This window comes from Sciurus carolinensis, chromosome 16 (genome assembly GCF_902686445.1).
Source record: "Sciurus carolinensis chromosome 16, mSciCar1.2, whole genome shotgun sequence".
Taxonomy (NCBI): Eukaryota; Metazoa; Chordata; class Mammalia; order Rodentia; family Sciuridae; genus Sciurus; species Sciurus carolinensis.
Genome location: NC_062228.1, coordinates 34,799,562 through 34,819,289, shown reverse-complemented (window position 1 = coordinate 34,819,289; position 19,728 = coordinate 34,799,562). Strand labels below are relative to the sequence as shown.

The 19,728-nt window shown below is 35.5% G+C and overlaps 1 protein-coding gene across 1 annotated transcript in view; it reads left to right on the top strand.

Moving 5' to 3' along the window:
• Nucleotides 1–19,728, top strand: part of Lonp2 (lon peptidase 2, peroxisomal) — a 116,136-nt gene that overhangs the window by 58,466 nt on the left and 37,942 nt on the right. Inside the window, exons 9-11 of the mRNA XM_047528661.1 lie at nucleotides 9,963–10,113; nucleotides 12,149–12,275; nucleotides 14,402–14,535. Coding sequence (XP_047384617.1) covers nucleotides 9,963–10,113; nucleotides 12,149–12,275; nucleotides 14,402–14,535 — 412 coding nt within the window. The remainder of the gene's footprint in view (nucleotides 1–9,962; nucleotides 10,114–12,148; nucleotides 12,276–14,401; nucleotides 14,536–19,728) is intronic.

Sequence of the window (19,728 nt, the reverse complement as noted above, 5' to 3'; positions counted from 1 at the left end):
AGTAATGTGGGAACTCCTATCAGTGGTCAACTCCATTTCATCTATTCATAAAATGAATTATTTTCATTTTATGCAGACATTTGAAGTTAGAAAGGCATACAATTTAAATGGCAAAATATCTTAATAATAGTGTTTAAATCTACTTTACCATGTTATACAACATTCCTAACTCTACAAATAATCAGAATTTGTAGTCTGTCTCATAAAGAGTACCAAATAGGACTCATTCAGGAATAAAGGACTCATGGTAAAGAGCAGATAGTAGGAAGTGAGTGAAATAAGGATTAGACAAAACTGGTAAAATTTGGCTGCAGTGTGTTATGGCATCCATGCCACTGGGGAGGGTGGTCTCAGCTCTTGTCATGGAGCTGACCCACTGACTTTCTTGCCACCAGCTCCTGAAGGGAGTGTATCTGTAGAGATACTCCCATGGAGCTCATGGGCTTTTGTGTCACATAGAAAGTACTGTGGGTCTTTGGCAGATAAAGAGTTCATATTCTTGTTTTTACTAATTTTCATGTATTCATTTCAAAGGTTCATGACATACATTTTTTGCCATATTCTGAATGTATCATTTGCATCTCATTTGCTTTCAGCTGGGGACGTCTTTGTCTTCTTATAAGGATACCAGCTGCATTGAATTACAGCCTCACTCTTAAACTCATTAAACCTTAAATTATATTCTTAAAGTTCCTGTCTCCAGATAGTTACACTGGGGGTTAGGGAGCACTATTCAGTCCATAACAAAGGAGGTATACATATATAGCTCTCCATACACACAGACACATACAAAGTATTTATGTACTAATAATTATATTTTTAGTCAAAGCAATGTGCTTTAATTAAATAACTTTTAACTTTGTAATGTGGTTATCAACACATTTTGGAAATGAAAGTGTCAACTCCTATTTTCTCTTATTGTTCATACGTTTACATATATTATCTTTAATGATATTGCACAGTAATCTTTTTAAACCACTCTGTTTTTCCATTTGCATGTATGAGAACACTTGGTCAGACACATATGGACCATCTGTGAGTTACAGTGAAAGCTGTTGTGCATGGGCACCACAATCAGCCTTTCATGTAACAGAATTTCTGTCCTTTTCTTACTTACCTCACTTATATGATGTGCATACCAAGGGAGGCCATCACTTTCGTTTATATATTATTTAAAAAGATAATTTTTTTCTGATATTTTTAGATAAATGTGATCAATATTCATACTAATACTTTCTACTTGTGCTTAGGATGGGTCATTTTCTACTGTTCTAAACATAAATACAAATGTGACCTCAATTGGGAGTGGATTCACAGGTGTTTATTTTGTTGCGCTTCATTTATATATACATTACATATTTTCTGTGCATTCTAAATTTTGAAGATATTCAAGCCAGTTCCAGACATCATGTCTTTTGTAAATATTTCAGTTTCTAAATCTAAAATGCGTAGATTGTTACATTACATAACCATACTACCATAACCTAAAGTCATTACAGTCATCTATAATGAGCAGGTATATTCCTGGATTGCCTATAAACATCAGTCGTTCCTCCCTTGGTAGAAATTATCGTTGAAGAACAGTTCTTGGTAGACATCCTCCTCACCCCCACCCCCACCCCTAGCCGGACTCCATGCTTCTAGGAATAAGGTGTCATATCACAGATACTTCCATTCCCAGACATGCTTTGTTAGGTAAGAATCATAGCCCTAGGTTTGATAGAAGGCCCTTTTAACTGGGAAGAAGAGAGAAGAAATAGGTCTAATCAGTCTGCAAACCAGACTATGTATGTGGGTGAGTTGGGCAGTGGAAACACTTGTTCTGAATGTGGGGTTAAGAAGCAGAGATTTGTTGACTTCAGGGTTTTTGTTTGTTTTTCCAGTCCTGGGATTGAACCCAGAGGCGGTCTGTCAATGAGCTCTATTCCTATCCCTTTTTCAGGTTTTTGTTTTTTTTTTTTTTTTGAGACAAGGTCTTGCTCAGTTGCCAAGACTGGCCTTGCACTTGCAATCCCCCTGCCTCCCTAGTCACTGGGATTAGGTGTGCACCACTGTACCTGACTCATGGCTTCAGCGTTTTTAGTGAAATTTTTGTCCCTTTATGGACTCACCAGTTTGCCTTGAGGCTTCATCTGGTTGCTAGAATTTCTTCTTTTCTGGTAGAATATTGATCAGTATTTCTGATGCTGTTTTAAGTCTGCATTTCTTTTTGTGTTTTCCTGAACAAAAGATGAAGGCAGACAAATTGGGCATCACTAATTTTATCTCCCCATAACTTAAATATCCTATAATGCATTTTTAAAGACTTCATTCATATTTCAAAAACACTGTGTTACTAATTTTTCTACTTTTTAAAAACCCCAGTGTCTTAAAAATTAAAGGGAAAAAAATTACTTTACCTGAACTGACAGATTATTGATAGTGAGATTAATTTTAATTCTTTACAGAATATAAGAGTTTTCTTTGATGTCTTGGAAATTCCTCTTTTTTATAACATCAAATATGATTTAGTTTTGTGAAAGTAGTCTTTGGGAAAATGTTATGTAGATAAACACTGAATTTTCAGTAATAATGAAAAACTTTTTAATAATGAATTTTTAACAGAATTCAAGATTATATGGAAAGAGCTTAGAATTAAGGATAACTGGATATATTTTTTAAATTTTAATTTTTTTTCATAGATTGCATTTTGATCCATTGTACACAAATGGGGTACAACTTTTCATTTCTATGATTGTACACTATGTAGATTCACACCATTCATGTAATCATACATATACATAGGACAATACTGTCTGTCTCATTCTACTATCTTTCCTTCCCCCATCACCTCCCACTCCATTTTCCTCTACACCATCCAAAGTTTCTTCATTCTTCTCTCCCCCCACTGCCACCGCCCCTCCATATATATCGTCATCCACTTATCAGAGAAAACATTCGGCCTTTGGTTTTTGGGGCTTGGCCTATTTCACTTAGCATGATAATTTCCAGCTTCATCCATTTACCAGCGCAAATACCATAATTTTATTCTTCTTTATGGCTGAGTAATATTCCATTGTGTATACATACCACAGTTTCTTTATCCATTCGTCAATTAAGGGCATCTAGGTTAGTTCCACAATCTAGCTACTTTGAATTCAGCTGCTATGAACATTGATGTGGCTGCATCACTGTAGTATGCTGATTTTAAGTCCTTTGGGTATAAACCGAGGAGTGTGATAGCTGGGTCAAATGGTGGTTCCATTCCAAGCTTTCTGAGGAATCTCCATACTGCTTTCCAGAGTGGCTGTACCAATTTGCAACTCCACCAGCAATGTATGGGTGTGCCTTTTTCCCCACAGCCATGCCAACACTTATTGCTTGTGTTCTTGATAATAGCCATTCTAATTGGAGTGAGATGAAATTGTTGGGTGGTTTTAATTTGCATTTCTCTAATTACTAGGGATGATGAGCACTTTTTCATATATTTGTTATATCTTCTGTGAAGTGTCTGCCTAGTATCTTAGCCCATTTATTGATTGGGTTCTTTGTATTTTTAGTGTAAAGTTTTTTAAGTTCTTTATAAATTTTGGAGTCTTAAGTGTGTGGAAAAGATTTTCTCCCACTCTTTAGGCTCTCTTTTCACATTATTGCTTGTGTCCTTTGCTGAGAAAAAGCTTTTTAGTTTGAATCTATCCCATTTATTGATTCTTGCATTTATTTCTTTTGCTATAGGGGTCTTGTTAAGGAAGTCTGGTAGTAAGCCAATGTGATAGAGATTCAAGTCTGCTTTTTCTTCTGTTTTGTGATGGGTCTTGGGCCTAATTCATAGGTCCTTGATCCATTTTGAGTTGAGTTTTGTACTGGGTGAGAGATAGGGTTTTAATTTCATTTTACTGCATATGGATTTCCAGTTTTGTCAGCACCATTTGTTGAAGAGGCTGTCTTTTCTCCATTGTATATTTTTGGCACTTTTGTCTAGTATGAGATAACTGTACTTATGTGGGTATATCTCTGTGTCTTCTATCCTGTACCATTGATCTACCTTCCTATTTTGGTGCCAATAACATGCCGTGTTTTTTTACTATTGCTCTATAGTAGAGTTTAAGGTCTGGTATTGTGATACCTCCTGCATCACTCTTCCTGCCCAGGATTGCTTTGGCTATTCTGGGTCTTTTGTTCTTCCAGATGAATTTCATGATTGCTTTCTCTATTTCTATGAGAAATGTTATTGGGATTTTAATTGGAATTGCGTTAAATCTGTATAGCACCTTTGGAAGTATGGCCATTTTGATAATATTAATTCTGCCTGTCCAAGAACATGGGAGATCTTTCCATCTTCTAAGGTCTTCTTCAATTTCTTTCTTTAATGTTCTGTAGTTTTCATTGTAGAGATCTTTCACCTCTTTGGTTAGATTGATTCCCAAGTTTTTTTTTTTTTTTTTTTGAGGCTATTGTGAATGGAGTTATTTTCCTCATTTTCCTTTCAGATGATTCATTACTTATGAATAAAAAATGCTTTAGAGTTATGTATGTTGATTTTATATCCTGCTATTTTGCTGAATTCATTTATTAGGTCTAGGATTTTTTTTGGGGGGGTCCTCTAAATATAGAATCATGTCATCAGCAAACAGTGACAACTTGAGTTCTTCTTTTCCTATTTGTATCCCTTTAATTTCTTTGGTCTGCCTAATTTCTCTGACTAGTATTTCAAGGATGATGTTGAATAGAAGTGGTGAAAGAGGGCATCCCTGTCTTGTTCCAGTTTTTAAAGGGAATGCTTTCAGTTTTTCTCCATTAAGAATGATGTTGGCTGTGGGCTTAGCATAAAAAGCCTTTACAATGTTCAAGTATGTTCCTACTATCCCTGTTTTCTCTAGTGTTTCGAGCATGAAAGGGTGTTGTATTTTGTCAAACGTTTTCTTGGCATCTATTGAAATAATCATATGATTCTTAACCTTAAGTCTATTGATGTGCTGATTACATTGATTGATTTCCAGATGTTGAACCAACCTTGCATCCCTGGGATGAACCCCACTTGATTGTGGTGCACAATTTTCTTAATATGTTTTTGTATGTGATTTGCCAGAATTTTGTTAAGCATTTTTGCATCTATATTCATCATAGATATACGTCTAAAATTTTCTTTCCTTGATGTGTCTTTGTCTGGTTTTGGTATCGGTGTGATACTAGCTTCATAGAATGAATTTGGAAGGGTTCCTTCCTTTTCTATTTCATGAAATACTTTGAGGAGTATTGGTATAAGTTCTTTGAAGGTCTTGTAGAACTCAGCTGAGAATCCATCTGGTCCCGGGCTTCTCTTGGTTGGTAGACTTTTGCTCGCTTCTTCTATTTCATTGCTTGATATTGATCTGTTTAAATTGTGTATGTCCTCCTGGTTCAGTTTGGGAGGAGCAAATGTCTCTAGAAATCTGATGATGTCTTTGGTATTTTCTATTTTGTTGAAATATAGATTTTAAAGTAGCTTCTCATTATTTTATGTATTTCAGTGGTATCTGTTGTGATATTTCCTTTTTCATCATGAATTTTAGTAATCTGAGTTTTCTCTCTCCTTTGTTAGTGTAGCTAAAGGTTTATCTATTTTGTTTACTTTTTCAAAGAACGAACTTTTTGTTTTGTCAATTTTTTAAATTGTTTCTTTTGTTTCAATTTCATTAATTTCAGCTCTGATTGTAATTATTTCCTGTCTTCTCTACTTTTGGTGTTGTTCTGTTCTTCTTTTTCTAGGACTTTGAGCTATAATGTTAGGTCATTTAGTTGTTGACTTTTTCTTTTCTTGAATGTGCTCCATGCAATGAATTTTCCTCTTAGTACTGCTTTCATAGTGTCCCAGAGATCTTGATACGTTGTATCGTCATTCTCATTGACCTCTAAGAATTTTTTTATCTCCTCCCCGATGTTTTCTGTTATCCATGCATCATTCAATAGCGTATTATTAATCTCCAGGTGTTGGAATAGTTTTTATTTTTATTTTGTCATTGATTTCTAATTTCATTCCATTATGATCTGATAGAACACAATGTAGTATCTCTGTTTTTTGTTGTTTTTCTTTTTTTTTTTTTTTGCATTTCCTAAGGGCTGCTTTGTGGCATAACATGTGGTCCATTTTAGAGAAGGATCCCTGTGCTGCTGAGAAGGAAGTGTATTCACTCATTGATGGATGGAATAGTCTATATATGTCTGTTAAGTCTACGTTATTGATTGTGTTATTGAGTTCTGTGGTTTCTTTGTTTAGTTTTTGTTTGGAAGATCTCTCCAGTGGTGACAGTGGTGTGTTAAAGTCACCCAGAATTATTGTGTTGTGGTCTGTTTGATTCCTGGCATTGAGAAGAATTTGATGTACATGGATGTGCCATTTGTTTGGGGCATAAATATTTATGATCGTTATGTCTTCCTGATTTATGGTTCCCTTAAGCAGTATGAAATGTCCTTCTTTATCGCTTCTGACTAACTTTGACTTGAAGTCCACTTTCTCTGATGTAAGAATGGAAACCCTTGCTTTTTTACTGAGTCTGTGTGCATGGTAGGTTTTTTCCCATCCTTTCACCTGGGTCTATGGACATCTTTTTCTATGAGTTGAGTCTCTTGAAGGCAGCATATTGTTGGGTTGGGTCTTTCTTTTTAATCCATTCTGCCAGTCTATGTCTTTTGATTAACGAGTTTAGGCCATTAGCATTCAGGGTTATTTTTAAGATATGATTTGTATTCTCCCTGTCATTTGGGCTTATTTTTGGTTTTTAAGTTGGCTTGGTTTCTCCTTTGATTGGTTTTTCCTTTAAGGTAGTTCCTCCCTTTGCTGACCTACAGTGTTGTTTTTCATTTCTTCCTCATGGAATATTTTTCTGAGAATGTTCTGTAGCACAGGCTTTCTATTTGTAAATTCTTTTAACTTTTGTTTATCAGGAAGAATTTTGTTTCATCTTCAAATCTGAAGGTTAGTTTTGCTGGGTATAGGATTCCTTGGTTGGCAACCATGTCTTTCAGAGCTTAAAATGTGTTGTTCTAGGCCTTTCTAGCTTTTAGGGTCTGGGCTGAGAAATCTGATATCTGTATTGGCTTTCCCCTATATGTAATCTGATGCTTTTCTCTTGCAGCCTTCAAAATCCTATCTTTATTTTGTATGTTAGGCATTTTCATTATAATGTGCCTTGGTGTGGATCTGTTGTGATTTTATGCATTTGGTGTTCTGTAAGCCTCTTGTATTTGATTTTCCTTTTCATTCTTCAGGCTTGGAAAATTTTCTGATATTACTTCATTGAATAGGTTGTTCATTCCTTTGGTTTGTATCTCTATGCCTTCCTCAATCCTGATAATTCTTAAATTTGGTCTTTTCATGATGTCCCATAGTTCTTGGAGGTTCTGTTCATGATTTCTTACTATCTTCTCTATTTGGTCAACTTTATTTTCAAGATTAAATATTTAGTCTTCATTTTCTGAAGTTCTGTTTTCCAAGTGATCTAGTCTGTTGGTGATGCTTTCCATTGAGTTTTTTATTTGGTTTATTTTTTCCTTCATTTCAAGGACTTGTTTATTTGTTTGTTTGTTTTTAAGAATCTCTCTCTCTTTGTTGAAATGATCTTTTGCTTCCTGTGGTTGTTCTTTCAACTACTTATTGGAGTGATCATTCATTGCCTGCATTTGCTCTCTTATCTTATCCTTGGCTTCACAAGTCATTTTAATTATGTATATTCTGAACTCCTTTTCTGACATTTCTTCTACTATGCTGTCACTGGATTCTATTAATATAGAATCTAGGTTTGTTCGGAACATTTTCTTCACTTGTTTTTCATGTTGTTCATGTATCTTCCCCTCTAGCAGTGCATATCTGTGTTTATTGCAGTTTCCCCCCTGTAGACTTATAGTGACCCTACAGGTTTCCAAAACTTCTTCTTTAAGGAGATCAATATTAGCAGCACCCAGTACAGACAGTATGTAGCCCTAAACCAAATAACCCCTATGAAGACGTTAACAATATTGTCATAATAAACAGAGAGGATGAGTTCAGTTATTATCTACAGTATAACAAATACATTTGCAATAAGTTCTGCAGTTTCTAATGGAGGACAAAGAGGTGGTGAGGGGTGTAGAATGTAACTGTTAATGGGATAAGAAAAGAGTATACAGAAGTTCTAGATCATACAAAGAGTGAAAGTGTAATCAAAAGGAGTTGGTTGTTAGCATGAGAAAGGGGAGAAAGAGACTCTAAGGAAACAGGTAAACAAAAGGAAAATAGAACAAGAAAAATAAAAAAATAAAAACTTAAAAATTTTCAAAAAGGAGAAAAAAAAAATCTACACTATAATAGTCATATACTATTCAAACCTCCCAGTCTTCAGTAGCCTGATGCATGAGAGGTACCTGACAATGAATTTCCAGTCTTCAGTAAGCATCTCAGGTTGGGATTTGCCCCACCTAAAGATGGGAGCTTCCACTTCCAGAATAATCCAAGATGGCTGCACTGGCTTCCAAATGTGTTGGCAAATGGGGAGCTGCAACTCAGGGCATGGGCGTGGTCAGGCCAGGGGTCCTGGAGGTGGGGCGCAATCAGTTGGTCTGGGAGTCCTGGAGGCAGGGTGCAGTCAGTTGGGCTGAGGGGTCCTGGAGGTGGGGCTCGTTTGGTCGGGCCAGGGCTCCTGCAGGTCCTGATTGTTGTCTCAAAATGGCGGCAGCCACCTATAACCAAATCTGCAGATATTGTGACAGTGGACTTCCAGGCAGCTGGTGATCTACTGGCGGTCTGTAGTCAGTCCACAGGCTACCAGTGGACAATCAGCAGGTGGACCTCAGACAGTGGGTTTTGAGTAGGTGAAAGGCTGGCGATGGGCAGGCAAGAGGCTGGCAAACGGGCAAATGGCAGATGATAGGCAGCAGTCAGTGAGCAATTTGTATTCAAAAAGTAATCGATATGCTGGTAGACTGCAGGTGATCTCAGTGGACAAATGGGGTAAACAGCAGAGGATCGATAAGCAGCAAAGACTGCCTCACAGAGAAAGAGATATCCTCTGCTTGAAATCCGAGTTATGGAGTGACAAGGAACACAGCCTCCCTCTAGTCCGCCATCTTGTATCTCTCTGGTTATTTTTTAAAATAAGTATAACTTTAAAAGAACAGAAACAGGGAAAGGCTATTTTATAGTAAAATTATAGTAAATATTTTAGTTATGTTATTTCCTTTTCGAATATATATGTCAACCCTATTTAGAGTAATTCTGCATAAGTGAAAGGGGTAGTGTGTTTAAGATTTGGAACACGTGAAAGGTACTTGTTATTTAAGGCCCTTATGTAGGCCTGGTAATATGTGTGCCTATAACCTGAAGCATGTGAGCAGTAACCTTAAGAAGATACAGCCTCTTTTAAGAATCTAATTGTTAAATTAAAATATCTTTAAGATCTGTTGATGTTTATTGTAAGCAGAAAGATTGTGCTTTAAAGCATTTTTAAGTTAATTTTTTGCTATGCTATATTAGAACATAACAAAATAGTAATTTTCATTAGTTTACTCTTATTTGGAATTCCCCTTTCCATTGAAGAATTTATACCAGACTTTCTGATGTTTGAGGAGGGATATACTTACTATTATTTTACTTGTTACCTAAGAATTTCAAAATACTCTACACATTTACTTTATATTCCTATAGCAGTTAAGATAGTGTGTGCTACCAAACTGGTTCTTCAGGATTGATTACTTGTAATTCTGCATGATGAGGTATTAATAAATAGATTTAAGAACAGAGTGTAACTTTTGCTTCTTTGTGCCTGACACTGAACATGTTTTATTAATAAAAAGTATTTAAAGTATGGGAAATGCAAATTATGATTCTCAGGTTTTAGTCTTATACCTGTTTACCAAATTAACTATGTTGAGCAGAAATGTCAACCTTGCAGATATATTGTGTGTTTCAATTTATGCAGCTTTCTATTGGACCTTTTGAATTTGTCTAAATGTTTATCGTTCTCCCCTAGGTGTTGGATCCTGAACAAAACCATAACTTCACAGATCATTATCTAAATGTGGCCTTTGACCTTTCCCAAGTTCTTTTTATAGCTACTGCAAACACCACTGCTACTATACCACCGGCCTTATTGGACAGAATGGAGATCATTCAGGTTCCAGGTAACTAATTCACAAATAAAATAATTATTTTTGACATTTCTTGCCTTTCTGAGCATACCCTTTAAAATTAGTCATGCTGTGGAATTTTGAGTAATGGAGTTAATGTGCCAGTGTATAATCTTCAAATGTTCTGAATAAGGCATATAAACCAGCTTTTTATATGGAGTTAAAATCTGGGGGGTTAGGGTTGTGACTCAGTGGTAGAGCACTTGCCTGGCACGTGTGAAGCACTGGGTTCAATTATCATCACCACATATAAATAAATAAAGGTCCATCAACAACTAAAAAAAATATTAAAAAAAAAAAATCTGGGACAGCAAAGCTGTTTGTTTGTACCATAACAGGTAAGAGTATGTGTATGTTCTATAAGACAACATGAATAAATTTTGACATGTTCAGATTTAACTCATTTGTATCTTAAAGTGCATGGTGCTTTTAAGTTTCAAATTTTTTTAGTAGAATCGATCACATAGTTACTATTTTTTTTATTTGATTTGATTTTTGGTGCATGGGATTGAACTCAGTGGCCTTTTACCACTGACCCATCCCAGCCCTTTTTTTGAAATTTTGACTTTGAAACTGGGTCTTGCTAAATTGCCCAGACTGGCCTCAAACTTATGATCCTCCTGCCTCAGCCTCCTAGGTTTCTGGGATTATAGGCTTGTACTACCACACCCAGCATATATATGTATATGTATATATATATATATATATATATATATATATATATATTTGTTGTTGTTGTTGTTGTAGTTGTTGTTGTTTTTGTTTTGTTTAAAACCATGTCTTCCTCACTAAAGTGTGCAAAGATAAAATCCTGTCATTACTAATTTTTAAATTTGAGCTGTTTCACCTAATTTTAACTGCTTAGAATTATTATGCCCTAGAAGATATAAAAAGTCAGAGAGTACTTGTAAAATGAAAATAGAGTAGAATTTAAGTGCATTTAGATTCTAAATGAAATCTTATTGTATTTTTCACAGTAATCTGAAATATATTTTTACTCTTTGGTGAATGGTAAGATTTCTTAATTATCTGGAAGCCCTGCGATTCCTATAAATAGTCTTAAAATGTGATGGAATAAAAGTTGCTTGTGTGTATTTTTAAGACTAAAATAAACAAATACTGCAACTCAATTGCCTGGAAACCCCAAATTAAGGCAGGAAATTCGTAAACTGCACTGATGTGGAGAAGAACAATTGGGGCAGCTGCTGCGGTGAGGCAGGTGATGCCACCTTCTTCCTCTGGCAGATTTGGTCATCCTGTTTCCTAGCTTTTTTGGTCATTTTAACCTTCTTTTTCTATTCAAAAGATGCTTTTTCAGTTCTTGTTTAAAATATTGTTTTGTTAAACAAAGGATGCTTTAGTTTTGGTGGAATTTTTTCTTATAGAAATTTAAATAAATGAAGCTTCTAACTAAGAACATAAAATTTCTTAGATATATTATTTTGTATTTACATATTTTTTCCAATATGTGGGGGTAAAAAACTTATAGGAACACGTTAGTTTTTGTTTTGTTGCTAAAATTTATAGTTAAAGTTCTAGAAAAAGCTCCTTTGGAGTCATTCCCTTGAAACCCACTGCTTATTTAGTTGAAATTGTGTGTGTGTGTGTGTGTGTGTGTGTGTGTAAATTCTTTCAAGAATGTATCAAATTATGCTAAAGAAAAAGGATGTGTTATTTTTCTATTTAAAATTTCAGAGCATTTGAGAATGAGGAGGTAATTTTCTCTAAAGTTTGAGGTTTCTTTTTCTATGAGAAATGTATCATTTAACTAGAAAGATTAGCAAAACACTGTTTAGTAAATGCTTATTCTGTTTGTGAAAAAATCGAGAATTTTAACAGTTACTGATTTAGATTAAATTTTCTTATTCCGATTATAGTATTAATTAAAGTAATATTTATTTATTTTTAAAGTAATATTTAAATTCATTCCAAGTACAAAATCTGTTATATCTGCATTTGATTCACTAAAAAAGCATGGCATTGTGGGAGCTATGTGAATAATAACAGAACAGGGTTCCTTCTTTTCCAGGGTATACACAGGAGGAGAAGATAGAGATTGCCCATAGGCACTTAATCCCAAAGCAATTGGAACAACATGGGCTGACTCCTCAGCAGATTCAGATCCCTCAGGTTACTACTCTTGCCATCATCACCAGGTTAGTCACCCATCCTGAGGCTTCATTAATGTTTGAGCAGATTTTTTTAGTGTCTTCCTATAGTATTCATTTCTCTTTCTCCAACAAGTTTCTAGCAACACTGCCATAGCTATTGATTTATAGAAGGCTCTGTGTGAGCTAGAATTTCATAGATTCAATTTAGAATATCTTCATTGATAAGTACCTTGTTGAACCAGAATTTCTACTTTGCCATAGTAGTAATTTAAGGGATTAATTTGATAGATCAAGAACCAGACACATGGAAAATAAAGAGACACTTTTTATGCCTTGAATCTTGAGAGTTGTTGAATTCACTTAAGAGGTGAGTTGCTACTTTCAGACATCTGTTTTAAGTTATTCTGATTTCCTTTTCATTTCTTTGAGAGATCTGAAAAAAACCTCAGTTTTGATATTCAGAATTAACACAGAAACAGTAAAGAAGGTGCTTTCCCAAGTTTGTTACCACGTGTTTCAGCCTGTGGCAAACACTGCATAAATTATCTGATTATTGTTTAGTCTAATTTATAGATTGTGTGTTTGGAAAATATACCCTGTTGAGAATTTTTATCTACCATAGCCTCATACTGTTTTCCTGGCTCAGTATTACAGATCCATTGCATCATCCTGCAAGTTATATAGGCTGCCAAACATTCCTCATGCACCCTTTTCTAATAACTGCTGTTTTTCAAGAGATATGAAATATCTCTATATATCTTAAAAGTTTGGCTTATCAAACTGTCTTCTGATTTATGCCAACCTTCTTATGGGTCCATTTAAATTTATATAAAACAGTAAGACTAAATATAACCTGAGCATGCTTTTCCTTTTTTCTTTTCTTTTTAAATTTTCTTTTATTTGTTCTTTTTAGATACACATGACAGTGGAATGTATTTTGTCATATTATTTTGTCATATTTGTCCATATACATGGAGTATAACTTATTCTAATTACTATCCTATTCTTGTGGTTGCACATGATGCAGTTACCCTGGTTGTGTATTCAAATACAAGGATAGGAAAGTTATGTCCATTTAATTCTACTGTTTTTCCTCTTCCCTGCCCCCATCCCTTCCTTTCCTTTATTTTTATGTCCTTTTATTCCTTTGAAATGAGTTTTACTTTTTTTAAGCCAACTGCTTTAATGTGTCTTTCTCACAACTTTTAAAATCTTCTGAAGTCTAGAATATGTCTCACTACCTTGTCTGACTACCTAAGTCAAATCCAGTATTCAGACTGCATTCTCTGCCCAATGTTGCCCATTCCAATCCATCCAAAGCTGGTTGTTGCCAGAAATGGTTTCTGGAATGGGTTATAGAATTTGCTCTAACATGTAAGTTTTTTAAGCAGTTCTGCTTAACTACATATAGAGTATTTCACAAAATCACAATAAAAACACACTGCATCCCTAGGTGATTAGCAAAGTCCCTAGTAAAAACTAGATTTCTGTCCTATAGTCTTTCTTTGCTTTAGTTGAAAAAGGGTGCAGTGAGGTTTCTGATTCTTGTCTTTTTTTTTTTTTTTTTTTTTGATACCAAGGTAGCACTTAACTGGCCCTTTTTATTTTTTTTTTTCACCAGCCCTTTTTATATTTTTATTTTGAGGCAAGGTCTTGCGAAGTTGCTTAGGGCCTCCCTAAATTGCTGAGGCTGACTTTGAATGCACAATCTTCCTGCCCCAGCCTCCCAAATTGCTGGGATTACTGGCATGCACCACTGCACCAGCCTCAATTTGGATTCTGCAATATTTCAAGTACAATACATTTGGAATCTTCTTAAATTGACTAATTTTGCTTTAGAAAACTCTTAAACACATAAAAAAAATGGTATTTTAAGTGCTGCCAAATTTACTTTTGCCATGTAAATTGAAGGATCAAGAATTTGTTTTGAGGTATTGGGTAAAAGTTCAGGATAATCTATATAAAGGAAATAGTTGTGGCTGAAAACACATCTGAATATTTAAGAAGTAACACTACTTAAATAAGACATTTTAGGTGTGGGTAAGTTCATTACTCAAGGCAGAGTAAAAAAACTTTTAAATGCATACTGTTTCTTTAATTAAAAGATTACATTTCTGTCTGTTTGTACAGGTGGTATTTAGGCAAAATAAAGTATTTTCCTTTGTTGACAGGTACACCAGAGAAGCAGGAGTTCGTTCTCTGGATAGAAAGTTTGGAGCTATTTGCCGGGCCGTTGCCGTGAAGGTTGCAGAAGGACAGCATAAGGAAGCCAAGCTGGACCGTTCAGATATAACTGAGGGAGAAGGTTAGTGACATTGTTTTGGCACCTGAGAGTGAGTGACACAATTAAATTGGGTGTGGAGGATGGTGCTGTCATTATTGGAACAGTGGCACATGTGACTCCAGTGGTAAATGCATTCAGTAAGTAAGTAATGACTTAAAGGTTGGTATGATCTATCAAGAGAGTTCTCTTTTACAAATAATGCAGAGTTTAAATAGAGTAATATTCAATATTAATACTGTAAGGATATAGTAACTTCTTCACATTTGTAATGAGGATACACCTTATATATTGGTTCTGGTGTTATCTAATTTTTTTTTTTTTACCCACCCAAATAGTTGTTAATTCTTTGAATAATGTATAACATAGAAAGTTATTACAAAAAAAAAAGGTTGCTACCACATTTAAAAGTGCAAGCTATCTAAGTACTACCAGAGCAGGTCTTTGTACTCTGGAAGAACTTCATGTGCATCATTTTTCTGACACATTTTCTTTTAAAGGTACACGACTACATATAATATAGATTGTTTTTTTCTTCATTACTTGTGGAGGTAGTGACATGAGGAGAACTGTGTTACTGGAATTAATCAGATGTGCATATTTCCTTTGCTACCCTGTTGTAAGGTTTTAACTTCTTGCCTGAAAACTGAAAGGGCTTTGGCTTTGTCATACCGTGCTATTATGCAGAACATAACTTGCCATAACAAACATGACTTGAATAGCAGGGAACTGAAGATTTCTTTCGGTAAAGAGATTTATTTGCTGTTCTACCATTTCCAAAACTCTTTCCAGAAAAGAGTTAAATGAATGTGATTAAAGAACCATAATTTGTGGTAGGCGTAGAAGAATAGACACAGTTAAAACATCTTCCTTGTTTTACTTTTCACTTACTGAGCTCATGACAGCACTGCCATCAAAGAGTAGATGTTCACATAATCCTCCTATTTCTGTATGATGTTTCGCTCCTACTCCCACTTTGCCTGGAACTCTACTGGTTCATATTTTCCAGAGAATAAACCAGCCATCTTTAGATGAATTGAACAGGGTTTGTGTCCTCACTGTATGAAGTAGGGATTGTTTCTTATGTGGACTTTAAAACTTCCATTTGTAGTCCCTTCTGTGGTTCGAATGTATACCACAAATTCATATGTTGGAAACTTCATCTCCAATGCAACATTGTTGAGAGGTGAGACCTTTTAAGAAATGATCAGGTCATGGGGACTCTGCTTTTACAAATGAATTAATGTCATTATCTCAGGGAAGTGGATTAATTATCATAGTAGGTTCCTGATAAAAGAAAGAATCCAGCCCCCTACCTTGTCTTTCATGGGCTCTTACCATGCAGTCCTTTCTGCGTGGTATGCAGCAAGAAGTCCTTCCCCAGATGGCCCTCAATCTTGGACTTCCGAACCTCCAGAATTATGAGCCAAATAAATTTCTGTTCACTGCTCAATCTGTGGTATTCTGTCACATCAGCACAAAAGAGACAGACAGTCCCACTCCTCACCCACACTTTCAGGGACACCTCACATTCCTAGCCTTGATAGGATTTCATGACTCAGATGGACTTCCTGCTGTTGATGCCACATCCCTGCCCTGCAGACAGCAGCATCTCTGCTTTCTCCAGCCTGCTGAGTTTTCATTATTTTTTGGTCCATTCACTTTCTGCTTTCCAAATTTTGTCAGCATCTCATATCAATTATTGTCTTCTTTCTCATTCCTTTTGTTCTTGTAGGTTTATGCATTTTATATTTTAATTGTCATTGTAATAGGATTTGGAGAGAAATTATAAAGGTAAACACATGTTCAGACTCCTATTTATGGAAATCTGAATTTTTGGAAACTGTCCTAGGTGAGAGTGCCTATCAAGAATGGAAATCACTGGTGTAGCTGAGAGTGGCAGTGGAGGACTGAGGCACTATTCCTTTTTTATCTAAGTGTAAGACCTAGATTTACATGCTCCTGAATTTCTCCTTTTTATTCTTTTTTTTTTTTTTTTTTTTTTTGGTGGTGGGAGGGTGGGGTACCAGGGTTTGACCTCAGGGGCATTTGACCACTGAGCCACATCCCCAGCCCTTTTTTGTATTTTATTTAGAGACAGGATCTCACTGAGTTTCTTAGTGCCTCGCTTTTGCTGAGGCAGGCTTTGAACTTACGATCCTCCTGCCTCAGTCTTCTGAGCCTCTGGCACTACAGGCATGTGCCACTGTACTGGCTCCCCTTTTTATTCTTACAGCATTCCCTTTGTGTTGTGACTTCAGATAGCTAAGCCTTTGTCTTTTTGTTTTTGTCTGTGTGATATAATAGAAAGGTAGAGGGCAAAATGAGTTTTATCTGGTTAATACATTTTGAAAATTTAAGATTGAGATAGTGTTTTTCAGAATTTATAATATATTCAGAGGGATTTGATGTCCAGGGAAACTTTCCATAATTATAGTGCATTGCTTAATGTGTTTACATATATTTATTAGCATATTTCTAATAATATCTGTGCTCTTATTTGATATTTAAAAATAACCCATGAATATTCAAGAACTTGTTCAGCCAACTTGTGAGTGTGTGTGAACCTACAGTTTTTATGGTTAACATTTAAATGGTCCTTTTGTTTTTTCTTTTTCTTTTCTTTTTTTTTCAAATCCTAGAACATCTTTAAGTGATGATGTAGCTAAACAGATTTAGGTAGTTAAGATACTACCCAAGTTGTCCAAATGAACAAGTAACTTTAGAATAAATAGTTGTCTCTTGAGGATGATTTTGGTTGTGGTCCTTATGGAGGCACAGGTGTGACTCCGTGTTGGTTCTCATATTGTAGGATACCCTTGAGTTACTGTAAACAACTGTGCTCCAAAATTTTGCAGAATAATTATAAGGAATCTTGAAGTGGTGTTTATGACATCAACCAAGCTAAAAGAAAAATTTCTACAAGAGTTTGCACTCAATTTTTGTGCCAAAAAGTTTAAATGGAGCTCAGCAACTGAAAGTTTCTCCTTAAGAAATGAATTATTTGAAATAGGGATATAAAAGAAAACAGTTGTTTTAGAAATTTCAAGTAATGCACTGTGGGAGTTATTTTTAATGTTAAAAATAATGCTGAACTTAGAGTTACTGCCAGGAAGAAAAGTAATTTCAGGCCATGAGGTTCAAAACATGCAGAAACCTCCAGTGTATCAAACAAATTTTCTGGAATACACCCAAGAATCTCTGTGAACAGTTGTCTTTGTATTTGTGGGATTTTAACTGGCAGTTAAACAGACCACGTAATAACAGGGAGTTTAGAAGGCAGGTGAGATGTGTAGTTGATCAGCGTAGAGGAATAATATTTATGGTTTCAGTCACCTACCATAAAGTATGGGAATCAGTTCTTAATTTTGGAAATTATGTTTTTCTGTGTATTATCAGTGTGTTCTAAATTGCTCTTTTTTTCTGGGGTGTTAGTTAAGGGATAAAAGCACATGACTCTAGTTATATTCTGCTTTTTGCCTTCCTTCAGCCAAGACAATACTCCACATATTCAGTTTTATACACTTGTGTGTTTCTCTGCAGAGTTAGGCAAATGTCCCGTTTGTTCAAGTACACATGTGCCATATATGACCAATTACTATCTGGTAGGAATTTTTCCTTAGAAGTTATCATTAGGAAAGACTTTGTCTAGTCTTATACTAATTTGATTCATAAACCTCTTCTCAGCCAGGCATGGTGGCTCATGCCTAAATCTCAGTGACTCAGAAGGCTGAGGCAGGAGACTCACAAGTTTGAGGTCAGCCTGGGCAACTTAGCAAGCTCAACTTCAGCAATTTAGCGAGACCCTGTCTGAAAAATAAAAAAGGGAAGGGGATGTAGTTAGTGGTAAAGCACCCCTGGGTTGAATCCCGGTGCCAAAATGAATAAATAAATCAATCTCTTACCAACACTTTCTAATAAACCTTTCTTACCTAATGAGTTCTATTAACAAACATGTTAGACAATCATGTATCAAGGTTATGATTTTATTCATGTTTATTCATATTGGAATTTGCTGACTTTTTTAAATTTGTGGGTTAAGCTTACCAGTTTTGGAAAAATTTTGGCCATTATCTCTTCAAATATTCTTCCCTTTTTCCCCCCCTCCATTTGGGATTCTAAGAAGAGACCTTTGAACTTTGTTGCTTATCCTCTGTTCCTTTTTCATTAATTTTTCTAATTCAGTTTGTATATTTTTTTGCCCTATATTCCAATTCATTATTGCTGACTTAGGCTGTTAAATGTGTGGTGTTCTTAAATTTTGGAAATTGTATTTTTTACTTTTCAAATATCCATTTGATTCTTTATAGAGTCCAGTGAATTTTTTACTGAAATTCTCTATCTTTTCAACTCTTCAACCCATCTTTTCCTCTATAATTTTGGATATACTAATCATGGTTTTAAAATAAAAGTCCCTATCTGAATGCTCCATTATCTGATTCACCTGAGTCTTTCTGTTACTTGAAGGTTTTTTTCCTTGGTTTTTAGTCATTTGTTGTGTTTTAGTTTAGGTGGTGAGGGGGGTGTGTGTGGTGTGTGAGGGAGGAAGGGGAGGGGGATGTAAAGACTGTACAATTATTATTCTCCAAGAAACGTGATATTTTCTTCTGATCACTAGCTTGGGACCAGCTGATTGCTTTGACCTTATCAAAGCTGAGTTTTAGGCTTTAGACTGTCTGCTTCTGCTTCAGCCTTACTCCTGGAATTATAGTCTTTACTTCTAGGGTGTGGTACTCCAAGACTGTGCTTCTTATTCCTAGGGTGTGACTCTTACTTCTAGAGCAGGAGGCTTCTGAGTTCTTAACTGAAAGTCCCTTTGGCCCCTCCCTGAGTCTCCCTGTGGCTCTTTGCTCCTGGGTTTCCTGGAGTCTCACCTGAATATGCTTTTAAGTTAGGTGTTAGTCTGTGACCTGAGGGGGATTTGAAGGCAGTTTTTTAAGCTCCTCCTTTCTGGTTCCTTCCTTTCTGAGATTTTGGCAATGAAGTCTCAGCTGCTTGCCAACCTTAACTTCTTAGTTACTTTTGACTAAATTATTTCATGATTCTAAACAGCACATATTCTGACCCTTCTGAATTACGGTAATAAACAATTCTACCCCATATCTCCAAGTAAGAAGAAAAAAACCTACAAAGAAGCGTAGCTGGCTCTGGGGATATAGCTCAGTGGAGAATACATTTTTATCCCAGTAGCAAGAAAATAAAGAAATATGGTCTTTG